The 13,934-nt window shown below is 37.5% G+C and overlaps 1 protein-coding gene across 2 annotated transcripts in view; it reads right to left on the bottom strand.

Moving 5' to 3' along the window:
* Positions 1–13,934, bottom strand: part of HECW2 (HECT, C2 and WW domain containing E3 ubiquitin protein ligase 2) — a 2,117,141-nt gene that overhangs the window by 409,599 nt on the left and 1,693,608 nt on the right. For both annotated transcript variants that reach the window (XM_044060621.1, XM_044060622.1), the window contains one exon: positions 13,417–13,513. In XM_044060621.1, coding sequence (XP_043916556.1) covers positions 13,417–13,513 — 97 coding nt within the window. The remainder of the gene's footprint in view (positions 1–13,416; positions 13,514–13,934) is intronic.

The raw sequence follows: 13,934 nt of genomic DNA, 5'->3' as shown, positions 1-13,934 counted from the left end.
AAAAAGGAAAAAAAAACACCACACATGATTATGCAATTTCAAGACAAATAAATTGACAATGAAATAAACTATGATTCTTAGGTTCATAGGTTCATAGGTTCATACTAGGCTATCTGCCCTGGGGCATTTATAAGCCTAGCCAGAGTGTGTTTTGCTTCCACCACCCATTTTAAATTAATTTTGCTATGCCCTTTTTCAAGGTTAGTATACTGTGCTTCTGTATAACAGTGACACAGAAGTGATACCCGGGGTAAACCTACGATCTCCCATCCACTCATCAAGAGTCCTCTTGAAGAGAGTCAATGAGGGACTCTGCCTAACCTGGACTGGGATTTTATTCCAGAGTGAAGGGAGCCTCTGGGTTATGAATCTGTCCCTTCAGCATGTCCTATTTATTTCAGTGCTGAGGTTCAAGTCTCTCGAGCGTGTAGCTCGATGGGATTTGGATTTTCTGAGGTGCAGCATGTCCATTAATTCCGGGTTGGAGATGGCTTTATCGTCAGGCACAGATCGCCTCTGAGCAGGTGGTATGCCACTGAGTAGAGCTGGAGTTTCTTTAACCGGGCAGTATATGGCATCTGTTTGAGCCCTTTGATCCTCTTGGTGAGGTACTTTTGGGGTCTTTCCAGTTGCTGCAGGTGTCTGGTAAGGTACATCCCAAAAGGGGCATTGTACTCAATTATGGGCCTGATGAGGGATGAGTAAAGAGGCACGATGACCTCCCCTGATCTAGATGTGAATCCCTTCATGATTAGGTCGGCTATATAAAATGTTTTTCTAACCACTTTGGCCATGTGGTTGTCAAATGAGAGATTGCTATCAACAAGGGTCCCCAGGTCCCTAATTACTTCTTCTGTACTTAATGGATTACCACCTATGTGGTAATTTGTGGGCACTTTTTGGCATTTAGCTTGAGGACATGGCTCTGGCACCAGTTGTCTATTTCTATGAGGCCCTTTTGGAGGATGCTTGTGTTGGCTGGAGAGTCGATTATGGCACCCAGTTTGCAGTCATCTGCGAACTTGGTCAGCCACAGTCCTTCCATGTTGGCCTGCACCTCCGAGAAATATATACCGAACAAGAGAGGTCAAAGGAGTGAGCCTTGTGGGACGCCACTTGTAACTGGTTTGGAGTCTGACATGGCTCCAGCAATTGTAACCATGTGAGTTCTGTCCTTGAGCCAGTTTGCAACCCATCTAGTGACATAGGGGTTTATATTTAAGCTGGTGAGCTTACCTATAATGCCCTAGTGGGGTATTGTATCGAAGGCTTTTGCGAGGTCCAGGTAGGCTGTGTTGACCAACTTCCCCTCGTCAATGGCCTTGGTGACTGTTTCAAAGAAATCAACCAGGTTTAAGAGGCAGGATCTGCCCTTAACAAAGCCAAACTGGGTAGGATCCAGTGTCTGTAGGTCCCCAATATCTTTATTTATGAAGTCCATGATAATCCTTTCCATAGCTTTGCAGACCAAGCTAGTCAGGCTTATGGGGCGATAGTTTCCAGGATCCGTTGAGGCACCACCTTTGTGGAGAAGGACCACTGTTGCTGTACGCCACTCTTTGGGTACATATCCTGTAGTAAGGCTGAGATTGAACAGTAGTGTTATGTTTGGGTTTAGCTCTTCTTGGAGTTCATGTAGGATGCAGCCCGGGACACTGTCTGGTCCAATTGATGCTGTGTTTTTTGCTTTGGAGGGGGCGGCTCTTACCTGAGCATCTGAGATGTCAGGGGGCAGCACTCTGCTGGGATAGATATTTGCCCTTTTGGTGGGGGGGGGGGTTTGCACTGAACCTGTCAGCTAGGATGTTGGCAATGTCTGTGGGTTTGATGTATTTTTTGTCATTTTGGACTAATTCTGAGCATATCTGGGAATTCCCACCCAGGTTCCTAACATAACTAAAGAAAGCCTTGTGATTATCCGTAGTGTTCTGTGCAATTTTTCTCTCGAAGCTGGCCTTAGACGATTTTATAAGTGCCCGTAGTTTTTTGCTAATACTGATCAGAGATGCCTTCACTTTTTGGGATTTTGCTCTGTCATGTAGTAGCTTCCTCCTTCTATTGTATAGTTTGTTTATGGCTGGGGTCCACCAGACAGGACGTCTGCCTTTGGAGGATTGGGTCTTGGTTTTATTTGGGATTGCATGATCCATGCATTCCTGAAGGTGTTCATAGAATGTGTTTATAAAGGATTCTGCGGTCTGGACTGTATTTTCCACAGGCTCGGGGGCTTTGAAGGATTCCACCTTGGTTTTGAGGAGTGTGAAATTTGCTTTAGAGAAGTTTTTCACTGTGGTTTTCTGGGCAGGGGGTGGGGTTGGGATGTGAATATCCAGTGAGATTAGTTTATGGTCTGATCTTACCAGTGAGGGATACACTTCTGGTCTGGAGCAAAGAGCCCCCATGTTGGTGATGATCAGGTCCAGTATGTTTTCCCCTTTTGTGGGAGTGGTAACAAGTTGTTCCATAGCATTTGAGTTTATAAATTCTAGGAACCTTTGGGCTAGGGGGTTGGAGCTAGAGTAATGCTCCCAGTCTATGTTTGGGTAGTTGAAGTCACCCAATATAATGGTGTTTGGAGAGACCTTCATATTTTCCAGTGTTCTCAGGAAGGCCAAGTGGGGTTCCTGGGTTTGGGAGGATGGTCTGTAGCAGGCTATAAACTGGAAGGCAGTTTTACCCACTGTTAGTTGCACATGGATAGTCTCTGATGCTTCGTGCTGTGCCACCAACCTGGAGGTGTGAGTATCTATGGGGAATATTGATACTCCCCTCCTTTGTGGTTCGGTCCAAGTTTTGGGGCGAAAAGCATGGTATGAGGTATAACCTGATAGTGCTGGGGTGCTCTCGGGAGCCCTGAACCAGGTTTCTGTTACTGCACAGATATCTATGTTCTCCATGCTAAGGAGAGTTTTGAGTGCATGCATCTTGAGGTTTAGACTTCTGGCGTTGAGTAGCATTACTCTTAGTTTCTTATCCCTTATGATACCTATGGAAGTGGGTTTGTCTTTTGAGCCTTGCCTAAAAAAGGCACTATGGGGGTAGCAAGAGCCTTTGCCAATATCCGAAAGCCCAGGGGTGACAGGTGCAAGCCGTCCCTAGCGAAGCATTGTGGCTTGTCGAGCATATCATCCCAGGCTGACAGGCATTGGATCCCCTTTGAATGACACCAATACTTAAGCCAATTGTTGAAACTGATCATCTTGTCTTCATATTGTGGCATCATTCTTGGTGAGGGTAAGATGCTACTCAAGGTCAGGGTCATACCGGCCTGGGCTACATGCTCAGAGAGCTCCTCTATGTCTCTTTTCATGTAGTCCAGGGAGGTACGTCTCAGGTCATTCACACCAGCATGGACAATGACCGAGTCATATTTGTACTTGCCTTGGAGTGACCTGAGTGCTTGTGTTATGTGGTGGATCCTAGCGCCCGACAGGCAGCTCACCGTGACCTTCTCCTTGCTCAGCCTGGTGAGCGGGACGTCAGTGTGCCTGACGATAGAGTCACCTATTACAAGTGTATCAGGTGTGTTGTTTAGCCTTAAGGGCTGTGACTGTTCGGCACACTGGCTTTGTGAGCTATGTGTTGCATGTGTTTTGTTTTGGGGTAGCAGTTGCTTGGTTGTCTGCTTTGGAGGTCTCTGCTGCTTAGGCAGATTTTTATTTAGAGCCTCCTAGTATGTTTTTGTGTATTTATGTGTTTGGTTTGTTGTCCTGGTAGGTCTATGTGAGACTGGAATCGTAGTGAGTGTGGTTTCCTTCTCCTCCTGACTGGTTACGCCAGTACTGAGTTGAGAGAGCTTAGCCTCCAGTTTGGCTATATGGTTGCATCTCTCACATGTGTTGGAATTTGTTGGGAGGAGGAGAGGGTTGTCTGTGTACATGAGGCAGTTGTAACATTGCCTCAAGATTCCCAGATTCACCAGCTGGACCAGACAGGAGATTGACAACTGACCTTTGGACATGCTAGAATAGTATTGGGAATTCCTTTATAATTGAAAAAAGGGCCAATGGGGAACAAGGTACTCAAAGGGAGTTTATGAGGGTGTAGTGCTTTTAATTTTTTAGTGCTGACTTATATCATTGCTTTAGTGAGCAAGTGCCAGGTAACTTAAATGCAAAAACGACAAACAGTAACTTTCTTTCAAGTGAAACAAGGAAATAAGTACAGTAAGAAATGCAGATATCACTAGGGATCCACAGAAGCTCTGAAAAGCTGCGTTTTAGGTGGAATTCTTCACAATGTCTTAATTTATTTAAGATTTTAGACCATTTTAATTTCCCTCTTATCTTTACCAATATAATAAAAAGTTTCAAATCTGAAACATATATCCAAATTGAGACATGTATGTTTTACGTGCAAGTAGATAGTATATAAAATACAGGTTAATCTTCTTCTTCTTCTTCATTTGGCTTTTTCCGGTTAGGGGTCGCCACAGTGGATCACCTGTCCGCTCATGATTGGCAGTGGAGTTTTACAGTGTCGAGTTGCCAGCCCGGTGCCCAACCTTCCACAGAAGGCACACACACACACTCACACCTAGGGCCAATTTAGAGTGTCCAATCCACCTACAGCATGTCTTTGTGATGTGGGAGGAAACCGGAGTACCCGGTGGAAACCCACACGACCACAGGGATGACATGCAGACTCCGCACAGATGGCACCCCAGCCGAGGATCGAACAAGAGAACCTCTTGCTGTGAGGCAGCAATGCTAACTGCTGCTCCACCGTGGCCGCCCATATTGTAATAAAAATAGCAGTGACTTGGCTACTAGGCTGAAATAAAACAGTCTCACCATTTTTGATTACTTCTTACTAGCAGTGATCAGTCCATACAGCCCCTCCAAAATGCAGGCTGTCTTTTAGAAAAAGAAAGTTCAACACTACAGGCCTCTCCCAGTTATATTTTTCAGCTCTACAAACAGGTACCTTGACAAAGTAAGCTCAGCAGGTTAGCAATGACTGGGTTCACACACTCCATGCTTCCAGGGTCTTCCTTCAGATGACTCTCCAGAGGAGGACTCAGCTTCCTGGTTTTCAGCTTTTAGGAAACCTCCTTATATACAACATTAAATGGCAGTTAAGACCTCATGATGTAGCTAAATGCTGAGAGAATATTCCCCCTCTCCACACTGCAGTGTTCATTTAACTGCAAATATTCATTATCTTTAACCAAAATGTTACAGTGTCAAAGGAAGCACCCAGTGCAAAAGAACCACAATCAGGATACCGATTCTTACCTAGATCTTTTGCTGTAGCAATAGAATGTTTTGCTAATGTTAACGGGCAAAATGTTATTTGTCCACAACCAGCATTGGTGGTATTGTGGATAATACATGACTATGGCTTAGGCAACACAATTTTGTTTAAGGGCTTGTGTGTTTGGCAGTGCTAACAGGGGAGGGTGGACATGCCCATACTGAGGGGGAGAGAGCGATGCACATAGCCACAATCTTTCAGAAAAAAGGATAACATTTTATTAGTCATCCTGGTATGAGCTTTCAACTCATCAATTCCTCACTAGATGCAGCACTCACTGATGGGTATACAGAAGCATCTACTTGTAGGGTGATGGCACTGTGAATTTGATGACATGGGGAAGCTCCCCCCCTGCTAAGAGTTGGAATACAGACTTAATATAAAATTCTCTCCTGCCAGAATGTCACAAAGAAGTCAAAGTCCCAAGAGTATGTCTGAATGACAGCCCCTCTAGATGGCTTTCATCCTAGTTAATCTGGAGACTCTCCCCTAGTAAGGGCTCCGTTATGAAGGGGGTAGGCTTGGTCAACAGGTAGACAGGGGGAAAAAGGACCTAGAAAAACCCTATTTCTTCAAGCCATAGTTAGATCTCTAACGGTCTCCCCAGTTGCTCCTACCAGGTTGCCCATGATGTGATGTACTGCTAGATAGACCCTGATTTCTCAGGGAGTTGACCTTGTGGAAGATGCCTTAGAAAAATATGAGACATGATACCAAATGTCATCAATCAGTACTCCCTAGCCCTATTATCTGCACAGAGTTCTAACATCAGTGAGTTTCTCTGCTGGGTGACAACAATAAGGAGAGACTTCAGCATATGCTCAGCCCGGCCCCACACAGTGGCCTGCATCCTAGCTTTCCAATATGCCCATCCTGGTGGTCAGTCTCACTATGAGTGCTGGCTTCTGTCAGAATACAAAAAGCTTTCTTCTGTGTAGTATGTTTCATCATGTATATATATATATATATATATATATATATATATATATATATATATATAAAGAGAGAGAGAGTTGTCTCCTTCAAAATAGTTTTTTATGGAAATTAAATCACATTATCATTTTTATGGCATCCACATAAACTTACAACTACTTACTTTCAAGCATCACAGCAAACAACTGAATAAAGGTAGTACATTTATGCATTTTGAATAAAGGTAGTACATTTATGCATTTTGAATAAAGGTAGTACATTTATGCATTTTGAATAAAGGTAGTACATTTATGCATTTTGAATAAAGGTAGTACATTTATGCATTTTGAATAAAGGTAGTACATTTATGCATTTTGAATAAAGGTAGTACATTTATGCATTTTGAATAAATGTAGTACATTTATGCATTTTGAATAAAGGTAGTACATTTATGCATTTTGAATAAAGGTAGTACATTTATGCATTTTGAATAAAGGTAGTACATTTATGCATTTTGAATAAAGGTAGTACATTTATGCATTTTGAATAAAGGTAGTACATTTATGCATCTCATTTTGGACATTATTTCCATCTCCCACCATATCAGGACCAAGTAAGCAAATATGGGGCTATAGCTGTGCCCACCATTTTTATATGCTTAAAACAGTTATTGTTAAACAAAAAAAAATCTGGATAAAATCAATTCTAATAAAGTATGTAATGTATTAATTAATTAATTCATTCATTTAAGGTGATAGTTAACTGTGTAGGTAATTTAAATGATCAGATTTTGAAATACATACATCCTAGTCTATGTACTAATAACACTTTTAACTTATTACAAAATATTGAATTTATGATAATAAAATGTTTTGCTTTATCAAGTTTTGTACCTTTTTTTTAATTCTTTCATCCAGAAATTCAAATTATATCAATATATTAAAGTATTTCAGAAATTACATTTATAAATTGTACTAAAGTACCTGACTCTCTCCAGTTGCCTATTAATTTTACAAAAAAAATATTTTTGATACTAATATCCACAAATAAAACAATCATAATGAGTTTGGTATACTTTAATGATCTTATTGTTAAAAAAATAATGTTATGATCTTAGAAGATATTTGGCTCAGAAAACAACAGCTAGCTTGATACTTAACATTCAAGGAAATGCTACTCTTAGAAGAATTAATGGTATCCCTATAGCAGAGAAAAATTATCTTAAATGAATATATATCAAATATGTTTTAAAAATAAATTTGCATTATAAAACTATATTAACATAGTAGTTTCTGACTTTTGCGGGACACTTGTGATTGATTCATTCATTTTGAGACTCTCAGTCATAACAGTATGCAAGTTATTATGAAGTCCCTGCTTCTACAATAACATCTTTATTTTGGAGAATATTTACTTGAAATATAGCCATAGAACTTTTCTTACTCCACATCTATTAGTAAAATATTCAAAATAAATAATAAAGTTAGACAAGATTTTACTAAATTTGATCAAGCTTTATGGATGGGTAAATATTAATTACTTACATTTTTAGTTCTGTTGTAAATAATCATCACTAAGATCTCATGTCATTTGGCAAAAGCAAAAAACAAATAAACAAAAAAACAAGCACAAAAACTGGAAGATATCAGGGGCTTCCTATTTCAGTAATTTTTCTGAATTATTACCAGGTGTTTGATAAAGAAGCTTCCATAACAAAACTGTTGTGTAAAGTTATGGAATACTGGATAAATATGTGCTATGTATAATTTAGGCATTATGAAATTATATGTACTCTTTCAAATCCAATTTTTTTTGTAATTAGGGAAACTAACAATACAAAGAAATGAACACCAGTAAAACCAAAAATAATGATAAAAAATCACTACTGAGAAGAATACAAACTTTATTAAAACAATGAATATTTTCATATTCAATGATTCAAACGTCATTAGCTCAAAACCATTTTCCCAATAAGATCATTTATTTAAATTGTCCACTCAGTTTTGTAACTAAGAATTCTTGAAGTGGCAAATTGACATAGACATAAAAAAGTTTGAAAAGTTTGGAAATTGTAACTGGTAACTGTGAAAAATCACCATTTTGATACTAAGATTTTTAATGAGATCAGGTGACCTATCAACTTAAAGTCTAAATTGCCACCCACATTAATGTAACAGCATTATAATCTTCACATCTGGGATACACCAGACTATGGTCTAATACTCCATTTTTGTAAGCTTCTGCATTCCAAACTGTGTTTATATATATAGGTCTGTTTTCATTTTTAGTTTTTAATGGTATAATAATACTCATACATCTTAGCTGACAGGTTCTTGTAATTTTTGCATCTCAAAAGCAGTGACAGGCTGAGAAAAATGTTAAATACACAACACCAGTGGAGTTGCAGTTATAATGATCCTTGACACTGACAGTCTTGAATCTATATATATATATATATATATATATATATATATATATATATATATATATATATATACCAACATAATATACAAAGTATTAGTAAAAGAGTTTACTTGATGAAACCAAGCCAAGTACAAAAATGTGATGGGAACTGTCTCAAGTAAATAAAGTAGATAAAAGAATTGTATCACTTTTGTTAATAAATACAGAATAATACCAATAGTATGGTAAAATTCACAATTTCTCAATATTATTTTCCGATTATATTGTAAAATGTGCTTAGTAGATATACTATATATAGGTGGTACCACAACGAAATCATTAATAACATTTACATATTAAATTCTTAATAACTGAATAAGTTTTCCTACAGTATTATTTAATACAGCTGTATAACTAACATCTCTTTCCTCAATAATTTGATAAATGTGCTATGCTTAAATGGACTCAGGATATCTCTTATCTAAAAGCATATTTCCAGCTTTTCAATTATCACTTAAAAATGATTATACATGTCTGTAGATATATATATATATATGTTATGTACATATATATATATATATATATATATATATATATATATATATATATATATATATATATATATATATATACATATATATACATTTTTTTTTTTTTTTGACATATGTTTACTGGGGTGGTCTGACTGGGTCTACAGAACCCATTTTCAGCAGAGGCCAGGGTAGAAAAGATCCACATACAGTACAATAAAAATACAGTAAAATCCAATACAGTACAAATCACATTAGAAACACTATACAAAATAATTTGAAAGAACAAACTATGTTACAAGATGTTACAATATACACTACACATCTAGATGATTCTATAGAGTTAAAAACATTATAGACAATAATAGCCACTGTCACTATACATAATATAGTGACATTGACTGCTATAGTACATGAAAAAATAAACAGAAAGTTAGTTTCTGTTAGGAAAATAATAGCCAGAAAGTTAGTGATGCAGAAAGATAATGAGAGAGTTAAAAAGAATAGAAGCAATACAGCCTGAGCAGTAGCTTAAGGATATGATATAGAAACAGAGAAGGACTTAGAAGAGCCTTAGGATCTTGCAGACTGTAAAGCATTGAAATGTGACAGAAGAGGAGGATGAGGCTAGTGTGGAAGAATAGGAAGTGATGAGCATTAGGCAGGCTTTATGCAGGAGCAGAGCCATGTCTTTTTGAGATGATTTTTTAAAGAAGCTTTGAAATGTGTTAGGCCAGGCATAGACCTGGCAGCTAGAGGTAGCATATTCCAATGTATACAGACAGAGTATGAATACAGCAAGCGACCTGGCTTTCTCGTGGGTTGTGAGATAGCCAAGAGGTTTTTGTCTTCTGATCGTAGGAATCAATTTGATGTGCAAAGTGTGACTAGACTGGTTAGTGCAGGGCAGGCAGTAGGCTTGAAAATAAGTTTGTGCAAGTTGGATAGCTGAATAAAGGCAAGTTGGTTGGGGAGTTCAAGCCAATTTAATTCTAGAAGTGGTTTACAGTGGTGTGTGTGATATTTTGAGTTTGTGGCAAACTTTGCAACTTTGTTGTAGCACTGTCCCATGTTGTCAACGGTAGAAGTTCAGAATTTAGTTAGGATAGGGGCACCATATAAAAGGCAGGGAAGCAAAATGTTTTTGCAAGGGTAGTTTTGGTTTCTGCAGTAAAGAAGTGTTTGTTTCTATATAACAGTCCCAGTTTTTGATGAGTTTTCTTTATATTTTGCTATATATGGGGGTCAAATGAAAGTTTATTGTCAATGATAACTCCTACAAGTTTGGTTTCCTGCACTATTTCTATGACAGTGTTGTCAGATGCAAGGATGTTAAAATGATCAGTGACAGCGGAGGTGTTTTGGGATGAAAGAGTACTAGTTTTGTCTTCTCTGGATTAAGAAAGAGTTGGTCATTTCTTAGCCAGGATTTGACTGCAGTAAAGGACTGTTGAGTTTTTGAAAGTAGTCCTTGTAGCAGTTGAGCAGAACAGATTATGGTGGAATCATCAGCATACTGAATTGGGGTCCCAGGGTGAGAGGAAGTGTGAAGGTTGTTTGTGAAAATGTTGAAGAGTAGGGGTCCAAGGATCGAGCCTCAGGGGACTCCAGAAGGGTTGTGGAGAAAGGGTGAGAGTTCATTGGACCATTTCACTGCTTGTTTATGATCCTTGAGGTAGCTCTGAAACCATTTTACTCTGTTATGTAAGAAGCCTAAGTTAGACAGTGTGTTTAATAGTAAGTGGCGAGACACTGTGTCAAAGGCCTTGGAGAGATCAAGGATTACTGAGGCTGTATAGCATCCTGCATCTCTGGCCTTGTTCACGGTGTCTGTAAAAGATAATAGGGCTGCAGCTGTGCTGTGGCTCTGTCAGAAGCCTTGTTGGGTTTTGGATAAAAGATTGTTTTGCAATAGATATTACATTACCTGCTGATGGATACCCTCACGAGAATTTTGGATATGGGTGATAAGATGGATACAGGACGGAAATTAGACAGATCAAAAGAGTTGCCTCCTTTGTGGATGGGGGTGATGTCAGATTGTTTGCATATGGTAGGTACTTCTGATTCAGATAAAGACCTATGTATAAGGATACTGATTGGGTAGGCAATTGAATTAGCATCAAGTCTGAGGTAGTGTGGTGGAAGATTATCAGCTGAGGTAGAGCAGGGTTTTAGTTTATGTAGCAGTTTCTTAATGGTGTCAGTAGGTATGGGCTGAAGTGAGAATGGGGTTTCAATGATATTTTGTTGAGCAGAGGGGTTAGTAATGACAGGGTTAGAAGTAGTTGATGGTCTGGGGTTGATGTCTGAATAGGTTGAAGGGTGGGGGGTCCAGCATTAGGGGTGTTAGTTAGTAGGTCTAATACTGATTTTATGAAGTGCTTGTTAAACTTTTTGGCTATTTGTGATGGAGGGAATCAGGTGATAGGGTGAAGTCTCTATTTGTTCCAGGATTAAGTAGAGAAGATATGGAGTGCCAAAATTTATTGGGGTTGATTTTATGTTGGAGTTGAAGCTGGCAATAATATGACTTCTTATCTCTGTTGATTAGTTTTCTCACTTTGTTATGTAGCGTTTTGAAATTAACATGATTTGTTCATTTTTGTTCTGTTTCCAGGCTATCCAGGCTAGGTCCCTTTGCTTCATTAGGTGTTTACATTCCTTAGAGAGCCATGGAGCTGAGTTCTTTTTGATTCTTAGGGTATTAAGTATGTGAAGGAGGGTATTATTAAAGTACAGTACAGCATCATTAAGGGATAGTTGTTTAAGAGTCTATTCCATGTAGGAGAATGTTGAATTTATGTTGACAAAAATTAGTTGAGTTCCTAACTGATTTTACAGTATATATATATATATATATATATATATATATATATATATATATATATACACGTGTGTGTGTCTGTCTGTGTATGGATCCCTAGCATATGAATGAAGTTTCAAAACTTTGAAATTCCTTTGGTAGAGACAATATGATCAAAGTTTTGAAACATTGAACATAAAACATAAAATAAAAAAAATAACAAAACCTTTTTTTTTTACGTTTTTGTAGGGCAAACCCCAGTCCCCACGCCCCTGCAAATTAAATATACAAACTCAGAGATCCCACTGCAGTGAGGAAAATACTACATTTCCCAATTTGCTCTGTACCATGATCACCATTCAAAACATTTGATATTTCAAAACTTTGATCATATGGCATCGATCACCTGAATTTTAAAGTTTTTGAAACTTTGATCACATGAAAGGGATCCATACACATCTGACATATATACATGTTTATGTGTGTATATATATATATATATATATATATATATATATATATATATATATATATATATATACATACATACACACACACACACACACACATACACACATATGTGTGCGTGTGTGTATATATATATATATATATATATATATATATATATATATATATATATATATATATATATATATATATATATATATATATATATATATATATATATATATATATATATATATATATATATATATATATAGATAGATAGATAGATATTCACACATATACACAAATGAGAAACTCTAACAAACTGGCATTTCATACAATATGGAAGAACCTGGTAGTATGGAAAATATTAACATGCATATATTTTCTAAAAATATTAGATATAAATCTGTGTGCACTTTATCCAAAAAACAAACAACTTTCAATTGCCTCCCTGTTAAAATACAAAACTGTATACCACGTTTCCAGTAGGACATAATGAACATTTCAAATTGTAACTGTTCTTCATAAGATCTGAACAGCTTTTTATGTATCTTTTGTACTATAACTTGCACTTATGCAGCTCTTTCTGTACATTATTAGCATCTCCCACCATATCATGACCAAGTTAGCAAATACAGAAAATCAATTCTAATAAAGTATGTAATGTATTAACTAAATTGCTAGTCAAATTTGTATATTAAATAGACAAATCTCACAGATTCAGTACCTGCAAGATACAGTGGTTAGTCCTCTGCCAGTAATATATCCCCTCTGGTCAATGTGTTCTTAAACTGTGTACAAATTAAAATTCTGTGTAAGGCCAGTGTTGCCAGAAACACCATATAATTTAGTAGTACTTCCAAGATCCTTAACAAGTAACACAATGTAAGAATGCATTTAATTATCTAAAAACAGATCACTACCAACACATACAACCAATGACCAGCAAGTGATTAAATAAAAAAGTCTTTCACATCTATCAGTATATTGTAATGAAACAAGTTCTTCTAGGCATAATTTCATAAAAGATCATCAGCAGACATAACAATAATTCATTACCTGAGTGCGTGGTTTCTAGCAAGTTCTGGCTGACGCTCTTGTAAAATTTCAAAAATGTTGGGCTGGCGCAGGAATGCAACAATTTTATCATTATACGCTGAAAACAGAACACAAGAACACTGTGAGTAAATGATATGCTACTTCTGCAGAATCCATCATATTTCACACACATACAAGAACAAGAAAGATAAATACACCTGAAGAAACCTTCATGGTCTGTTTCAGAGTTTCACCTTCCCTGATGATTACTAGTGTTTTCAACATGCACATATGGTTCCTTAGTGTTTCTGCCTCCTTTTACCATCTAAGGCAGGTTTTCAAAGAGAACTGTAAATGTCATGAACCAGTGTTGCCTTCTAGTCTAATATTGGATCTCAGCTGACCATCAGGATTATCAGTCAGTTCTAGCACTTTCTATGTCTATATATATATTTTCTTCTCTGTTTCATGCTAGGATAGTCTGATGGTTGAGGGCATTACAATCACGTAGAGCAAACGAATCCATGAATGGGGGTGGT

This window comes from Protopterus annectens, chromosome 2.part0 (genome assembly GCF_019279795.1).
Source record: "Protopterus annectens isolate FY-2018-M chromosome 2.part0, PAN1.0, whole genome shotgun sequence".
NCBI lineage: Eukaryota > Metazoa > Chordata > Ceratodontiformes > Protopteridae > Protopterus > Protopterus annectens.
The sequence above is the reverse complement of the archived record's forward strand: the minus strand, read 5'-3'. Positions and strand labels throughout refer to the sequence as shown.